Below are 17,728 nucleotides of genomic sequence, written 5' to 3' on the forward strand. Positions count from 1 at the left end.
TACCCTCCTAAATACTGCAAAACCATCCTGTAAACAGAGGCCATTCTAAAGCACTGTTAGAGCCACTTAAAAGAGCACTCAAAACTAAAACCAAATGCCAGGGACTCAAAATAGTATTGCCTTCAGGATCTGTCAACTGGGCACCTATTACAGGCCAGGAGTTATATTCTTATTTAATATTATGACATAGGTGGCATTTCCCCCACTTTAACTGAAAAAACTGAAGCTCAGAGTGATGAAGTGACTCTCTAGGTTTCCATAGCCAGTGGGGAAGAGTCTGCGTCAGATGCAGTCACATAACTCACCCATGTAAGCTGGGATGGATGCCTCTTCTACTCCTCTTATGGACTTGTCACTTTGGAGGTTACTCACCATAACCGCATTGTCATTCTCACCTTTACTGGGAGGTTGAAGAATGAGGTAGGCCGTCTTCTCCATCTGGGTTTGCCCTCCCCTACCATGGGCAGTTTTCCAGATGCTACACCCTGCCCAGGAAAACCTGCTTCTGCTTATATTCTTCAGTTTGTGCCCTTACAGTGCACAGCTTGTTCATCCAACAAATATTCACTGAAGGCAGATGATGTGGCAGACACTCCAAGGCACTGGAGGTGGGACAGTGGACATGGAAGGCACTGTCTTCCTCTTCCCAGAGCTTACTGCACATGATAATTATGGTTTCTGAGTGCTTCTGATGTGCTGGGCCCTTAATAGGTAGTATCCAATTTCAGCCTCCCAACTACTCTAGTTGTTAGGCCCATTTTATAGTTAAGGCACCAGGAGCCCAGGGAGACAAAGTAAATTGCTCAGGGTTGTGAAGCACATATGTGGCAAGGTGAGGGCTAGAACACAGGGTTTTCCCCACCATGCTATGCTGCTCCCTGGTTAGAGACATGAAGTATGATTTCATGAGCCTTACTCTGTCCATGATATTTCTAGAGTCCTCCAGACTGTCCCTTCCCCTTTACCCTGGCCCAATCATGACACCCCTTGCCCAATTCCATCCTTGCTAGCCACACACAGCCCTTTAAATTCTCACTTCTTTCCTATAAACAGTCAGGAATTTGGCTTTAGTCAGGGAAATCTCAAGAGTTTCAAGGCTTGGCTCTGGGGCCCTCATCCTTGCAGGTTTCTCCCGAGGAGATGAAACCAGGAGAAATACATTTTTTTCCTAATCCTCTAGTCTGAAATTGGAGTAAGGAAAATGTGTCAACACTGTATTTGAAAACTGAATATTCAATCATAGTGGGAGAAATGCTTACAATATAATTTTAGTCTAGAGAGGCAAGAATAAAACTATATGATAAATGGCACCACTGTTTGCTGAAAATTTAAAGGGCTGTGTGTGGCTAGCTCTGTGTCAGGGACTAGGTTGAGCATTTTATATACATTATGTCTTTTAATTCCTATGAGGAGTCTTTTAATTCCCATAGGAAGGGTATTATTTTTCCCAGTTCACAAATAAGGAATCTGGGCTTTCAGGGAGGTTACGTGAACTTCTTAAGGTCACATAGCTGGTGACCCTGAGTCAAGACATGAACCCCAAGGCCATTTAACTCAAAGCCTACAGTTAGAACCAATGGGTTAATCACTATGTTGGCAATCTTGTAAATAAGCATAGAAATCATGAGAAAAGTCTGGGTGGTGGGGTTTCAGGTCATCTGTGACTTTTACAATCTTCGGTCTTCTGAATTTTCTAGACTTTCTACAAAAAGCACCATTATTTTTACTATTAGAAAAAATTACAACACAAACTTTTTTTTTTATGGTACTCGGGAGTGAACCCAGTGCTTCACATGTGCTAAGCAGGAATTCTATCACTGAGCTATATTTGCAGCCCAACAAAATTATTTCTTAAAAAAAATAAATAGGGAAATAATTCCCATTTTTTCAATGCTACAAGGAATATTTAAAAATGAAAAGATAATGTGTGCTTCATGAATTTGCCCCAACTGGTTCTAGAGTGGTTCTCCCTCTCTCCTCCTTCCTGTCTTTCTTTCACTCATGCCAGATGCTACAGCAGGAGCTGGGGATAAATTTGTGAATAAATTAAGGACTAGCATGTGCTCTGACACACAGCAGACCCATAATGAAATTTAGTTAGATGGATGAACCAATAGATGGAGAAATGGGTGGGAGTGGGAGGATACATACATGGATGAATGAAGGCCCACTGGCTGAAATTACAGGTTCCATACTGAGAAGAATTCTGAAAATAGGCTCTTGAGCTACTGCTCATTGCAGTGTAGATTCTTGTCTATAAGAAATATTCCCGGAGATACCAAGGAGACCAGCCAAGGGAAGTAGAAATTAGTAACAGCTGGAGATGTGGGGCTCAGAAGTGCTTGTTAAGCATCACATGGATTGTAAACAGGAAATCTGGAGGCTGAGCTCTCTCTCTCAGCAAAGGGAGACTGAACTCATGGCCTATGTTTGCTTTGTACCAATGCCAATAGGTCACACAAAAAAGGAATTTTTTTTTGTTGTTGTTGTTTTGGGATCTGGGGATTGAACCCAGCAGTGCTTTACCACTGAGGTAAATTCCCAGCCCTTTTTATCTTTTATTTTGAGACAATTTCACTAAGTTGCTTAGGGACTCACTAAATTGCGGAGGCTGGCCTCGAGCTTATATTCTTGCTTCAGCCTCCTGAGTCACTAGGATTATAGATGTGTGCCACTGTGCCCCAAAAGACCTTGCTCTTTGAGAAAGAGCTATCACAAGTACATGCTGATCTCCTTGGCTTCTGAGCATAGTGGTCAAGAAGGGGCTCAAGTTTGATGTTCCTTTATCCCATATTCCTTTGGTGTTCAGATTACAAAAACTCACTGAGCTTCAGAGTAGCCAACTATATAGTAGAGACATTAACAAGATCACTTCAAAGGGTAACAATGAAAATTTAGTGATTCAGTAATAAAAACTACCTTTTATGAAGATTTCACTGTGTGCCAGCCACAGCATTAGGTTCATTATATAGGACAACTCATTTAACTTCTGTCTAATAAGTTTTGAATGTACCTGTCATGTCCTAAAATAAAATCTGGCCATCATCTCCTCCCCACAAATTCCTCCCTGCAATGGTACTATTCTTCTAAAAGATGACTTTTAAGTTCAATCCCAGATAAAAACAAACCAACCAACGAACAACAATAGCAAAACAAAACAAAGCAAAAGGCGAAACAAACAAACCCTGCTTCCAAATGTCCTTTTTATAGTACTGGGGATTGAACTCAGGGTGTTGCACATGACTTAGGTGCAAGCACTTTACCACAAAGCTATTTCTGCAGTCCCAAAACATGACTTAATATTACATAATGCTCTGTCTGATATTTGTAACACCTTAAATTGAATGCTTTCTTATTTGGGGATGCTTAAGTTGTTCCCAATTTTTTTTTTTTTTGCAGTGCATCTTCCTCTTTGATCTCCACAAGTAATCATAATAATCTACTATGTGCCTCCTACATGCCTGGTGCTGTTCAAAATTCTAAGTACTTAACCCTTTAGCAACCCTGTAAAGGATAGACTGTTTTCATCCCAATTTATAGATGAGGTGCAGAGAAGTAGTGGATATTTCCTTATAATAGAAGATATTCTTCAAAGTGGGAAAACTGAATCAAAGAAAATATACATTTTAAAGTCTCTTCCAGAAAGATGTGGCAGTTGCCAGTGGCTAAACCAGCAGGGTAGCTTGACCAGTGGCACCCAGCCCGTTAATCCCTTTGCAGCTAATGCCATGGATTTCAAGCCTTGCTGATAGAAGGATCCCAGCTTGGGACACAATCTTCCTCCTCAGTTAATACACAGATGGTTCTTAACCCCAGTTTCTTAAAGGCTGAGTCCCTGGTCACAGGGCAATCTAGACAATAGGGTGCTGCTATCTCTTCATGCTCTACCCGTTGAAGACAGAATTAAAGCATATGCTGTGGAAATAGAGGGACAGTGACATGATGTTCATGTTTCATGTTCTTTGGTGGCCATGTAAGAGGACAAAATTACATTAGTGGTGCCTTATCCTTGAGCAACAAGTCACCAGGATCCCATTCACAGAAAGGCCTGTGAGGTCACCAAGCGGTGCAAGCTTGATCTGCACCTTGGATAAAAGCTGTTGATCAGCCTGAAAGATCTCTCTTATATTAATTTTCCAATGAATTCCTTCTCACCATCAGGGACTTTTCAAATGCTACTTCCCCCTAGGAGCCTTCCCTGATTCTCTAGGCAGAAGCAATTCACTATTCCCCAACACCTCCCACAGCACAAATTCTGTTTTCCTCCCATTATTGCTAGTTGTTTGCATTTGTCCCTCTCACTGTACTATAAGACTTTGACAGCAGAGCCTTATTTTAAGAGGTTAGCATGGTGGACTTTGTAGTCATATATCTGAGGTCAAATCTCCCATCTATACTGGCTGTGTGGCTTTAGGTAGTCACTCAACCACTCTGAGCTTATTTTCCACCTGTTTAGTAGAATAATAACCAGTCATTTCATAAGGTTGTTGTGAGACTAAGAAGGTTCATGATAAATTTTAACTCTTAACATTATATCTTTTAATTTCTGTAGTACCCAGCTTGGTATATTTAATTATCAAGGGCTGCATAAGTATTTGTTACCATTATTATTGGAATTATTCAAGCAAAGCCAAGAGGTAGGATGTACAGGGGTCACGATTATGGGCTGGATTGCTTGGGTTCGAACTCTGTGTTGGCCACTTTCCAACTGGGTGGCTGTGTAATTAATCTGACTTTCCCTGAACCTCAGTCTCATTATCTTTAAAACTGACATACAAAAAATAATAAAAATAAAAAATACCAAAAACCCGCTGGGCACAACTGTATCTGTGCCTATGTTCCAGCTACTTGGGAGGCTGAGACAGGAGGATCACTTGAGCCCAGGAGTTTAAGTCTAGCCTAGGCATCACAGGGAGATCCTATCTCAAAAATGAACTTAATAAAAGCACTGACTTTACAGAGTCCTTCATTTAACTCAGGGAAGAAATTATTTTAATAAGCATTAATGTAATACTCAAAACACAATAAGGGTCTAATAAAAGGTTTTATAATTTATAGTAAATGGTCTCAACCCTCTGGGAATTCTCTCTCTGCAGGTCATCAAACGCTGTGACCTTATACTCTTAATGGAAATCAAGGACAGCAACAATAGGATCTGTCCCATGCTGATGGATAAGCTGAACGGGTAAATACAAGGGGGAAGGGACAGAGGTTCTGAAGAAAGTCTGAAACTGATGTGAGAGCCAGCACTTATTCTGACCATAAAAATCAGATGGCCAGTGCTGGTCAGACTTCTTACTCTCTTAGCCATGGTCCTAAAACTGTTGCCTGATGGTTTTAATATGATAAAATAAAACAAGGGGAATAGGTGATGAATTAATACAGAAATGAAAACAAGATTCTGAGCTAAGAAGTTCTGTTATAAAGATTGAATGTTAACAATAGAAGTAAGATAAATACAATTATGATGTATTTTCAGGCTGGAACATCATGCAACTGTTAAAAAAAAAATCCACCTACTACAAGGCAGACATGATTATACATACCTGTAATCTCAGCTCCATAGGAGGCTAAGGCAAGAGGATCACAAGCTCAAGGCCAGCCTGGGCAGTAGTGAGACTGGCTCAAAATAAAATAAAAAGGGCTGGGGATATATAGCTCAATAGAAAAGCACCTCCTGTTCAGTCCCTAGTACTAAAAAAAAAAACATGCTTACAAAATAAGTAATATTCTAGCATGAAAAGATAGCTGAAATATATTGAAAATACAAAGTTTGGATCTGTAAGTACAGCAACCCATTCTAGACCCCATGTTATATTTTCCACGAATAAGGGCAAATTTGTGTTTGGGAGAGCACAGAAGAGACTGGAAGGGGAGCTCCAGACTGTTAATAGCTCCAGGGGGGCGTGATTGAAAAGGAATGGGTCACTTAAGGAATGGAGAACAGTTACTTTTTAATACTTCTGTATAATTTGATTTTTATAATTTAAAAATAAAAGCAACAGGGGCTGGGGTTGTGGCTCAGTGGTAGAGCTCTTGCCTAGAGTGTGAGGCACTGGGTTCACTCTTCAGTACCACACAAAAAAGTAAATAAATTAAGTTATTGCATCCATCTATAACTAAAAAATATTAGCAACAAAAACAGTAGTTTCCTCAAATAGTTTTAAATGACATTAGCTGATATTTATGGTTTATATTATTTCTGAATGAGTAGCAGATTCAACTCACTTGTTAGCTTGCAATCACTGTATCAAATACCTGAGATAAACAATTTATAAAGATGAAAGGTTTACTTCATCTCACAATTCTGAAGGTTTTGGCTCATGGTTAGTTGGCTGCATTGCTTTTGGGACTGTGGTAAGGCAGAACATGATGGTGGGCATGTGTGGTTGGGGAGGCCTATTGACCTCATGGCAGCAGGCTAGCAAAGAAAGAGAGAAAAGAGAAGGGACTAGAGTTCTAATAGCCCCTTCAAGGGCATACTCCCAGTGTCCTAACTTCCGCCTACCAGGCCCCACCTCTCAAAGGTTCCATACATCATGATAGCTCAACAGGTTGGCAACTAAGCCTTCGACTCTTGGGCTTTTAGAGGACACTTCTCCAAACCATGAGAACTGAACCTACCCAAACCTACCCAAGTGACCACCCCAAAGTGAGTTTAAAATGTATATTCATGCTCCCCACCCCAATGAATAAGAATATCTGTGAAAGAGAATATGTATTTTAACAAGCTTCCGAGTGATTCTGATGTTCCTTAATTTTTTGTTTATTTATTATAGTATTGAAATCCACAAACCCAGAGCCTTGTGTATGCTGGGCAAGTGCTCTACCATTGAGCTACACCTCCAGCTTGACGTGCCTTAATTTTTTAAAACTTCTAATATAATGGGTATGTTTATAAATAAATAATAAGACTAAGCAACAAACAAGAGTACACAATGGGTACCATGCTCTCTCAATTGTTTTGTTTGGTACCAGGGATTAAACCCAGAGGTGCTTATCCACTGAGCTACATTCCCAGCCATTTTTCTTTTTTATTTTTAGACAGGGTCTCACTAAGTTCTTTAGGGCCTTGCTAAATTGCTGGGACTGGCCTCAAATTTAGGATCATCCTGTTTCAGCCTCCTGAATTGCAGGAATTACGGGAGTGCAACATCATACCCGATTTCTCTCAATTGTTTTTTAAAAAGCAAGATTCAAATGAAATTCAGCAAATATTGGCAGTAACTATTTTAGGGTACAAATTTATAGGCAATTTAAGAGTAATTTTTCTACATTTTCCAATAAGAATGTTACACTTCCCCCTTCTTATGAAATTTCTCAAATATACATAAAAGCCCAAAAACTGTGCTTTAACAAACAGAAACATCTGGCCATTATTAGACTTTGATAGTTAGGAAAACTCACATTGTTCTTTAGCAAGGAAGGGTCAATTTGGACTCACTTGATCGGTAGGGGAAAACTAGGAATGTTCTCTTGCTTCCACAGGGCCTCTTAGACTTGCCCTGACCCTTCTCTAGCCCTAGTTTCTTATCTGAAAATAGTCCAGATAAGCGTATCGTTTTTAGTCTCACCAGGTCTTCTGTTTCTGGATCTGATCTTTGAAAGGTAGAGACAGAGACACCTCATAGGGGTTAGGAGCCCATGTTTTGCTCAGACTACCTGGATTTTGATCTTGGCTGTGCCACAACCTTGGGTGAATTACTTCTTTGTGCCTAATTTCCCCCAAATGAGGCACAAAGGCATGATCAGTAAGTACCAGTGGTGTCTATAATTACTAAATGAAAAGGAGTTATAAATAGCAGGTGACGTCCAAGGGGTCACACGCAACTCCTGGTCAGGCAGCTGCCAATCTGTTTATGTGTGCTATTTCATTTACTCCCCAGAGAACCCAGTGGAGTGGGAACTATTACTGCTTCCCTTATAGCTGACAGAACTGAGGCACAAAGAGGAAAGTCCTGCCCAAGGTCACCCAGACAGTAAATGGTTGAGCCTACATTTAAACCAAATCATGTTAGACTCAAAACCAGTGCTCTGTTCTTAGCCCCCTCGGTCTTCCTTGGAGTGGCCCCGGTCATTTTTCAGGAGTGTGGGGTACAGGTGGACTCCAGGCATCTCCCCACAGTCAACCTAGTGCTACCACTAGTGCTCCCCAACCTGCCTTGACTGTGCCATGGATTCCAACTCCCCTCGCTCCTTTTGTTTTCCTCTCTCTCCCCCCACCCCACTGGAAATGGAACCCAGGGCCTCCCGCATGTTAAGAGTACACTCTGTCACTGTAATTAACAGTCACCGAGGCTATCTTTTTGTCCTCCATAGGCAGGAAGAGCCTTAGTCACCTCACAGCTGAGTCACTGCATACAATTTGCTACTCAGGCCTTGACAGGCTGGATTCAGGAGAGAGCCAGTTTTCTGAACTGAGAACCCATCCTCACTCCTGAGGCCCCATTACGGAGTCTGGCTTAGAACATGTCTTTGAAGCACCAGAATTTCTGCAGAGTCCAAGTTGGCTCTAAATAGTCACTCTGTTCTTTCCCAATGGACACTGAGACTCTGCCACAGTTGTAGACAGGTCCTAGATCTTTTCGTGGGTAGATGGAGTGAAACTGTGTCAGGCTCTGCCCAAAGTGGAGTCACCAGCTGGTTTGACAAAGGCACAAGGAGTAGTTTCCCCGATGTAGGCGAGAGGTGGGGCTCATGGGCTGTCATGACTATATTCCCATCTCCAGGACATGAACAAGAGTGACTTGAAATCACAGTCCCCATACTTGGGAGAAAATGCCTGAGTTTCAGAGGAGAGAATTTTCTCACATGTGATGAATGCTTAGGGGCTGCCACAGACAAGGCCACGTGATAAGGTTGACTCCAACAGAAAGGATGGGTGGCAGCCCAGCAGGTTTTCTGTGCCAGCCTGAATTACCTATGGTCTCAACAGTTGCAGGCCACAGCTTGTAAGTTGGGGAATGAGTCAGATCTGTGTTCAAATCCCAGTTTTGTACTCATAAACTACAAAAGGGGAGGTTAACAATAGTACCTACTTTCTTAGGCTAAGAAATAAGGGCCAGGCTAAGATATAGCTTGGTTCAGTGGTAAAGTGCTTACCTATCATGCTCGAGACCCTGGATTCGATCCCCAGCACAACAAATAATAAAATGTAAAAAAAAAAAAAAAAAAAAAAACCCAAAAACAAAGGCTGTAAAGGTCTGGCAGATCACAGTTCCAATCAATGGTGGCTCTTCTTATCAGACTGAAAAGCTATAATGATTGGTAGCTCTTCCACACAATGCCATAGGGAATTTGAAGGCAGATTGGAGTGAGGAGAATGTGTGCAGCACAGAATGTTCATTCTTTTGGGGGGTTGGGGTGGGTGGGGATATTCATTCTTTAAGATACAGTGTGAAATCTTTATGTTTTCTAGAAATTCAAGGAGAGACATTACATATAGCTATGTGATTAGCTCTCGTCTTGGAAGAAACACATATAAAGAACAGTATGCCTTTATCTACAAGTAAGTATAATCTATGCTGTCTGGTTCTATTTAAAACTGTGAACACAAATTTAGTCAAAAATTAATTTTTCTTCAAAACCAGATTTTGATTTCTAACCAATTCTCAATATCAATAAAAATAATTGCTATCAAAATTGGGATGGATACAAAACATTAAATCTTCAAACTGGAAAACATGAGCAGCTTTCTAACACCTAATTTGTTGGTTGACTTGATGGTTGCCTGGGACAGTTCTTTATTTTTCATGGTCAAGTCCTGGCCTGGGGCTGGAAACCAGAGTTGCCCAACATGACTGACTCCTGAACTTCATAGTCTTCTCTTTAGTCATTTCTGTCACATCCCTTGTGGGAGTCCCAGATGACTAGCACAGCCCAGATCTTCAACTCCCCAGGGCCCAGGCAATATGAAGAGTTGACTCAGCCTTGTTCTCAGGCAAAAAATGCTGCCAGTGCTGGAGCCTCCTCTGAAAGCTAAGGGGACCTAAATCTCTACTTCTTCAAAGTAAGCAAACAATAGACTGGTTTTTTCTCTCTTTTCTAGGGAAAAGCTGGTGTCTGTAAAGGAGAAGTACCTCTACCATGACTATCAGGATGGGGATACAGATGTGTTTTCCAGGGAGCCCTTTGTGGTTTGGTTCCAGTCACCACACACTGGTGAGAACCCCAGGGCCCTCTTATCCATGAACCTCCTCAGTGGCCCATGAGAGGGTGGCAGACCTGAATACCATGTGGACAGGGTTCCCGGGGCACATGCAGCATCTTCAGGGAGGCAGACACTAGGCTTGAGATGAAGATGTGCTGTTGCTTCTGATACCTTGAAGGTACTTTGATGGCACTAGGATTGCTTCTCAGAATATTAAAATGCAAGACCACCCAACCTGGATTCCATCTCCCAGGATCGGTGATAAATATTCTATTCTTACTTTCCATGTAGTATTTAGGCTCGTGGAAATTATTTGCTGCAATTCCATGGTCCCTCTCAAATACAGTATTCCTTAATTTTAAACAGCCCCAGGGAGCCAGGTTAGGTGGCACATACCTGTAATCCCAGCGATTTGGGAGGCTGAGGCAGAAAAATTGCAAGTTCAAAGCCAGCCTCAGCAACTTAGTGAGGCCCCAAGCAATTTAATGAGACCCTGTTTCAAAATAAAAAATAAAAAGGGCTCAGAGCGTGCTGGGGTTTGTGGCTCAGCAGTAGAGCGCTCGCCTAGCACATATGAGGCACTGGGTTTGATCCTCAGCACCACATAAAAATAAATAAATAAAATAAAGATATTGTGTCCATCTACAACTAAAAACAAAATATTTTTAAAAAGGAATGGGGATGTATTCCTTGGTAGAGTACTCCTGGGTTCAAACCCCAGTACAAAAAGTCTAAAAAGTCCCAGTAATGACCACCAAAGGTGAACCCTGGCTGAAAGTTTCATTCTCCTTGCAGTCACTAGGTAGCAGTCTCACCCATGAACTACTGCCAGGAGACAGGAAATCAAAATCATTTCTACCCTGAGCTCTGACAACAATATTATTGATCCCTGATTGAGTGTTGGCTTCCTATAACCCTTGCAACACACTTCACAATAGGGACTAGGATTGTTTCCTCTTTACATTTAAGAAAACTGAGGTTCAAAAAGATGCAGCCACATTCCTAGGTCACCCAGATATTCAAGTGGATGAGCCAGGATTGTAATCCAAGCCACCGTCTCAGGTGCCCATGTTCTTAACCACTATGCAGCACTCAATGGAGAGACAAGAATTAAATTTGGTTTGAAGATTGCAACCACACAGAATAAAATATATTTTCAGTACCTATTAAGTGCCAGGCTATGTTGAGGGCACTGGGCAAGACAGGAAAGCTCCTTGCCCCCATGGAGTTATATTTTAGCAGGGCATACAGATCATGACCAAATAAATATATGCTGGGTTAGTGGTATGCTCCATGGAAGAATGCATACTTATAATGCACAAAGCCCTATATTCAATCCCCATTACCAAATATATGTAGATTTATAAGTTCACCTACATGTACATCTATATCATCTATACTGTCATATAAACAATATAAACACCAATACAAACATCCTGAATCATGAAGTTTTATTTCTGCCCAGGGCTAATTCTTTCAGGGAGGAACATTTTCCGAAAATAATCATGGAGGAGAAGGAGGATATTGAGGGTGATAAATGCCCTTCAGAGAGCATGTACAGTAATCCTTTTTTTTTGTCATATAAACAATTTGTATTTGGATGACAAGGGAAAGCTTCCCCGCCCCCAAATAATTACTTCTTCTCAAGAGTCCTGAACCTTTTTGAACTATTAAACAAACCAGTTTGCCCTGAGCCTCCATCCTACCCCTTCCCTAGCCATCCCCTCTCTTTTGAGACAGCACTCCCTCTATGGAGTTTTCTCTCTTGAATCAGGAAATCTATGTTCCCTTGATCTGGGATTAAAGTTGGAAAGACTTAGCTATTTCATTCATTCATCTGTCTATCCATCCACCAATCCATTCATTCATCCATCATTTTGGATCACCTTCAGTGTGCTGAGCACTGTGCTAGATAATAGAGCAAAGAGGGTAAACATGACAGACAAGTCTGCTCCCACCTCTAGTGGATTAAATATCGAAGAAGCAAAGAAAATTATTTCAGAGTATGAAGGAAATAATCACGAGGGTTCACTGGATAGTGGAATGGGAGGCCTACTTTAGATGGGGTGTCTAGGGATGGCCTCTTGGAGAAGACAAGGAATGGGGTGACTAGGGATGGCCCCTTGGGCTCTGACTTGTCAAAGCCAGCCATACAGAGGGCCGGAGATCAGAGAGGTTGGGAAATGAAGCAGAGGCTAAGGAGGTGCCCAGCAGAGGTGGCTGGGGCATCAGCCTGCCCCTTGGAATCTCTTGCTGGTCTAAGTGATGGCTCCCCAGTGTGGCTTGAGCAGTGATCACCCCACAGTCTCACCTTGAGGCAGGATTGGGGACTCAGTCAGAGGAGGAGATGCTCAGGACAACTGATATTGGCAGGCAGGCAAGCAAGATTCTGATGTTTGCCTTCATGGTCACACAGATCCCTAGTGGTGGGGGAAGGTTTTCAAACACTCCACAAAAGGCTGTCTTTTTTTTTTTTTTAAAGAGAGAGTGAGAGAGGGAGGGAGGGAGGGAGGGAAGGAGGGAGAGGGAGAGAGAGAGAGAGAGAGAGAGAGAGAGAGAGAGGAGAATTTTAATATTTATTTTTTAGTTATCGGCAGACACAACATCTTTGTTGGTATGTGGTGCTGAGGATTGAACCCGGGCCGCACGCATGCCAGGCGAGCACACTACCACTTGAGCCATATCCCCAGCCCAAGGCTGTCTTATTTTTTAAGTAACATTTTTTAGGCTTTTTTCTTGATTACAAAAGGAGTATGAACTGGTCGCAATTTTTTTCAAAAAAAATTTTTTAATTAGAAAAAAATTTCCCTTTATATAAAATATAAAAACTTAAAAATTTTACACTTTTAAAAATATAAAATATAGCCTAGTGTGGTGGTGTATGCCTTTAACCCCAACAACTCAGGGCTGAAGCAGGAGAATTTTGGTAAGGAACAGACATGGGCACTGAGAATATAAGATTAAGGGAATAATTCTATAAGCTGGGCCCACTGTGCTGACCCCCACATACCCAGCCTGAGCCACATACATAGCCCTTTTTATTTTTTATTTTAAGACAGGATCTTGCTAAGTTTCTTAGGGTCTTCCTAAGTTGCTGAGGCTGGCCTTGAATTTGGGATCCTCCTGCTTCTTCCTCCAGAGACACTGGGATTACAAGCATGTGCCATCACACCCAACTATTTTCTTTAAAAAAAAAAGGCAATTTCCCCACAGCTCTGCTAGCTTAAGTCAATAGGATATGTTAAATTCCTTAGCAAATAACCTGTTATCTGCAGGAGGGATGCAGGCTTGAAATGCCAATAAGTTACCCTAAAAGGGGGGATTTTTGTGATCCTTACACAAACCAGACCCCACAACTCAGGCAGCTAAGGATAATTCCCCTTAACCATAAAAATGTGTAAGAACTGGTTCCAATTAGAACTGATCAGCATGGGCCAAAATGACCTAGAGTTTTCATGCACAGTAGGGACTTAAACGTCTGTTGTCATCCTACTATCAAAAGTAAAGAGGTGGACCTGGGCAGAACTCTCTGGAAACTTCCCTGGAACCCCACTAAACCTGGAGGACAGGAAAGACAGGAGGTCAGGGGGTCCTGAAGGATGAGTGGCATCCAGCACAAAGGATGAGACAAGGAGTCATTCCGTTGGAGCAACCCCTAGAGAGAGAGAGAGCTATAAAACTGCTTTCTCTCTGTCTCCTTTTATTTTGTCTCCTCATTAGTAAAATGTATCATTAATTTACAATTTCCAGATTTTCCCAGGATGTAATATTTCCTTGTTTAACAGATGCCAAACTATGTAACCAGACTCTATGTCTCCTAACCTGTCATTAACCTTTAAGTTTAAAGCACACCTGTACTTTATTTCTAATCTAGGATCCCATTTAAAAGTCCTCTTATAACAATCTTATAGTATATTCTAAAAGCATCTAAAAATGCCAACATTTATTCTCATAAAACTGGTTGAGCTGCTTTCTCAGAGAGTTTTTTTTTTCCTTAGTCAAAGTACACCAGTTCCTTACTAATCTTTAACTAAAGGGTAGGCTCTGTATGTCAATCCCCCTGCCACTAACATTAACTATGCTTATCATAAGTCCCTGTGTAAAGTAAAGGAGGGTCTATTAGAAGGGAAATATATTTTTATTAGCCTTTTCTCCTCTGGATGAATACCATAGCTTATCCTTAATCAAATAGGCTACATATAGTGGGCTTCGTACAATAGGCATAACTATCTGCTTAGGCTCTTTGAGAGACGAGGATATGAATTTGGATTCTTAGTTGATATAATCAATTGTGGTACCTAGAGTTCCTGTAACATTTCCCAGAATGATTGTTGATACTTTTCTGTTTTGTCCTCAATGTCCTGATAGTAAAACAGCATTTTAAGTCATGAACCACCTGTTATACTCTAGAATTTAATTTGGTTTAGCAATAAGTATACTCATGCCTTCTATTAGGTTTATAAAATAAAAAGTCTCAATTACATAAAAAAGGGTCTCATGGTTTCTGTTTCCAAAAGTGTAGCCTTGCCAAAGACTTTCATCCTCACTGTGACCTTGTCAAGACAGTGGGAGGAGGAACTCTTTCACCAGAGGTCCTTCTCCTTTCTAAGAGTATCCACTCTCTCCCTTGAGAGTATCCCCCTTTCCCCTCTCCTATCCCTTCTAATAAACTCATGCCTGCTATTTTTAAGTGACTCATCTGAAATCTTTCTAACATGATCTCAAGAGTCAAGGTAAAGAAAAGGCCTCTGGGGTTGCCTCAGCTTTGTGGCAAGCCTCTGCCCTATAACAAATTCCAAGTGTAAGGCCAGTCTGAGCAACTTAGACAGACCCCGTCTCAAAAATAAATATAGGAGCTGGGGACATAGCTCAATGTTAGAGTGCTCCTGCACTGAAGAAGAAGAAAGAAGAAGCAGAAGAAATAAAACCACAAATATGTACAATTTTTACTTATAAAATGAAACAGTAGAAAAATACAGATTTCCAAGAAAAAGGGAGATAGAGCGAGGGAAAGGGATGGAGGGGTAAGGGGAGGGGGGAAGTAGGGGGAGGGAGGGAGGGAGGGAGAGAGAAAATATCCACAATGCTAGCAAGGAACACTACCTACCAGCTTTCTTTTTCTTTTAGCAATGAAGGGCAAGTGGTAGAAAAGAGTTTTGTTGTGGTGGTGTTTCTGCTGAGGATTGAACACAAGCATGCTCTACCACTGAGCCATATCCCTGACCCTTTTTAGTTTTTGAGACAGAGACTTGCAAAGTCTCACAAAGGCTGTCCACAAATTTGTGACCCTTCTGGGGCTGGGGTGGCTCAGTGGAAGAGTGCTCACCTAACATGCATGGGGCACTGGGTTCAATCCTCAGCACCACATAAGTATAGAAATAAAGATATTATATCCACTTAAAACTAAAAAATAAATATTTTTTAAAAAATTGTGATCCTTCTGTCTCAGCCTAGGGAGTAACTAGGATTACAGACCTGTGCCACACCACCCAACAGAAAAAGCCTTTCATGTACTAAAAATAAGCAGCCCAATGACTCAAGATCATTAAAATCTTAGCCACTGGCTAGACCCTATGGGATCTTTGGACCCACACCATACAGCTCATGCCTTCTAGAAGGGAACGCCTATTTCCACAAGCAGTGTTGGAGGGTGCTGGGCAAGGAAAGCCTGAGACTTCTGATGCTTCCTGTTTTCCTAGCTGTCAAGGACTTCGTGATTGTCCCCCTGCATACCACCCCGGAGACATCCGTTAAAGAGATTGATGAGTTGGCTGAAGTCTACAAGGATGTGAAATGGCGCTGGAATGCAGAGGTGAGCATCTCTGTGTTTGTCAAAGTCCTGTCCATGTGAAGGAGGATGAGGGGGCAGGCACGTGCAGGCCACCACCAGCCTCACTTTAGATCTTTCCTCAGCCCTAAACATCCTTCTTTTTAAAATACACGCACACATAAACACACATGAGATGGACACAAATACCTTTTATTTACTTACTTAATGTGATGCTGAGAATCCTCACATGCTTGGTGAGTGCTCCACCACTGAGCTACAACCTCAACCCCTAAACATCCTTCTTGCTAAATCTGCCTGGGCACCATCCATGTAGGACTAGGGAATTCATGCTCTTGTTATGCTCGAATTCGGGACCCCCAAAAGACCACCAGAGACCCAAGATCGATGTAAGCAGCAAAGAGGTGTTTATTGCGAGCTAGCTCGGTCCTCCACACACACACAGCAACAGGTGATGCTAAGAGGCCCAGAGCCCAGGTTTTGCAGCAGTTTTATACATTCTTTGGAGAAGGCAGGGACCTCCACATACATCATAACATTTCCTAGCAAATCATCACACACCGCGGGAAAATCAAATAACAGTTCTAAAACATGATTAGCACATTTACTGGCGGGAACAAGTTGGGTAGGAGGGATTGGTCACTACAAGAGGGGGATTCATTTAAACTGATTGGTTTAAACCGTGAGGATGTCGCAAGGGAAGTACGTGCCAAACTGCAGGGCTTCTAGTTTAGATATTGGTCACCACACCTTGTTGGAAGCCATCCGGAATTTCAGATATGTGGTTATCTTGGCCTATCTGCGGCTTTTCCGAGAACTGAACTGTTTCCATAGAGCTTTTCTGTAGATTTTTTCTTGACTTTAGGATTACAATAAGTCAGAGGTTAAGTTTCAGAGCAAAATAAGATCCCAAACAGAATGAAATTGCTTAGGTCTTTCACTCTGAACAATTTATAATGGATGCCAATATTTTTACTGAGTGACTCACTCATGCTAGGCTTCACAAGAATAAGTGTACTCACTGGGCACAGTGGTGCATGCCTATAATCCCCGTGGCTGGGGAGGCTGAGGCAGGAGGACTGTGAGTTCAAAGCCAGCCTCAGCAAATTATCAAGGCCCTAAGCAACTCAGCAAGACTCTATCTCTAAATAAAATATAAAAAAGTGCTGGTGGTGTTTCTCAGTGGTTAACCACCCCTGGGTTTTATCCCTGGTACCAAAACAAAAGTGTACTCAATCCTCCCAATAGTCCCAGGAAGTTACTGTCCTACTTTGTAACTAAGAAGAGAGGCAGAGAAGTCAGGGGTGTTTCCATTGCAGGTGACAAGTTCTCAAAGGGGCTCATTGAATGGAGGAGCAAATTATGTCTGTCATCCCTCCTGGGCCACATTATTTCCTCATCTGGAGGTCAGGAACAGGACCACCTATGGCCATGAGGGTCCCTGGAAGCTTTTGGCAAATGTGGAAGTGCTCTGGAGACTGTTTGCCACATTCCTCTTTTCTTCTTTCGAGATGTGCCTCCTATGATGGCCCTTCCTCCTCCTCAGTTCCGTGTTCAAAGTGCAAAATGAGTGAAATGTGAACATAGTTGATCAGAGTTGGAACATGGAATGGACAAGGGCCACATTTTAATTATTTATTTGTAAATAGCAGGACAAGGGAAAGTCTCATCTATTTATCCCCCAAATTATGAAATCATTCATTCATTCAACAAGAATATATTGATCATCTACTGAGCATCAGCCCTGGGGTGGTATCAGTGCCCAAAGGTAAACAAAAGGGGAAATTTAT

At 41.8% G+C, this 17,728-nt stretch overlaps 1 protein-coding gene across 7 annotated transcripts in view; it reads left to right on the forward strand.

The window, feature by feature from the left end:
• Dnase1l3 (deoxyribonuclease 1L3) overlaps nucleotides 1-17,728 on the forward strand; it is a 64,676-nt gene that overhangs the window by 39,549 nt on the left and 7,399 nt on the right. For all 7 annotated transcript variants that reach the window (XM_021731418.3, XM_040289817.2, XM_078038335.1 and 4 more), the window contains 4 exons: nucleotides 5,097-5,185; nucleotides 9,419-9,508; nucleotides 10,049-10,161; nucleotides 15,850-15,962. In XM_021731418.3, coding sequence (XP_021587093.1) covers nucleotides 5,127-5,185; nucleotides 9,419-9,508; nucleotides 10,049-10,161; nucleotides 15,850-15,962 — 375 coding nt within the window. In that variant the 5' untranslated portion in view covers nucleotides 5,097-5,126. The remainder of the gene's footprint in view (nucleotides 1-5,096; nucleotides 5,186-9,418; nucleotides 9,509-10,048; nucleotides 10,162-15,849; nucleotides 15,963-17,728) is intronic.

The sequence above is a fragment of the Ictidomys tridecemlineatus genome, chromosome 2, assembly GCF_052094955.1.
Source record: "Ictidomys tridecemlineatus isolate mIctTri1 chromosome 2, mIctTri1.hap1, whole genome shotgun sequence".
Taxonomy (NCBI): domain Eukaryota; kingdom Metazoa; phylum Chordata; class Mammalia; order Rodentia; family Sciuridae; genus Ictidomys; species Ictidomys tridecemlineatus.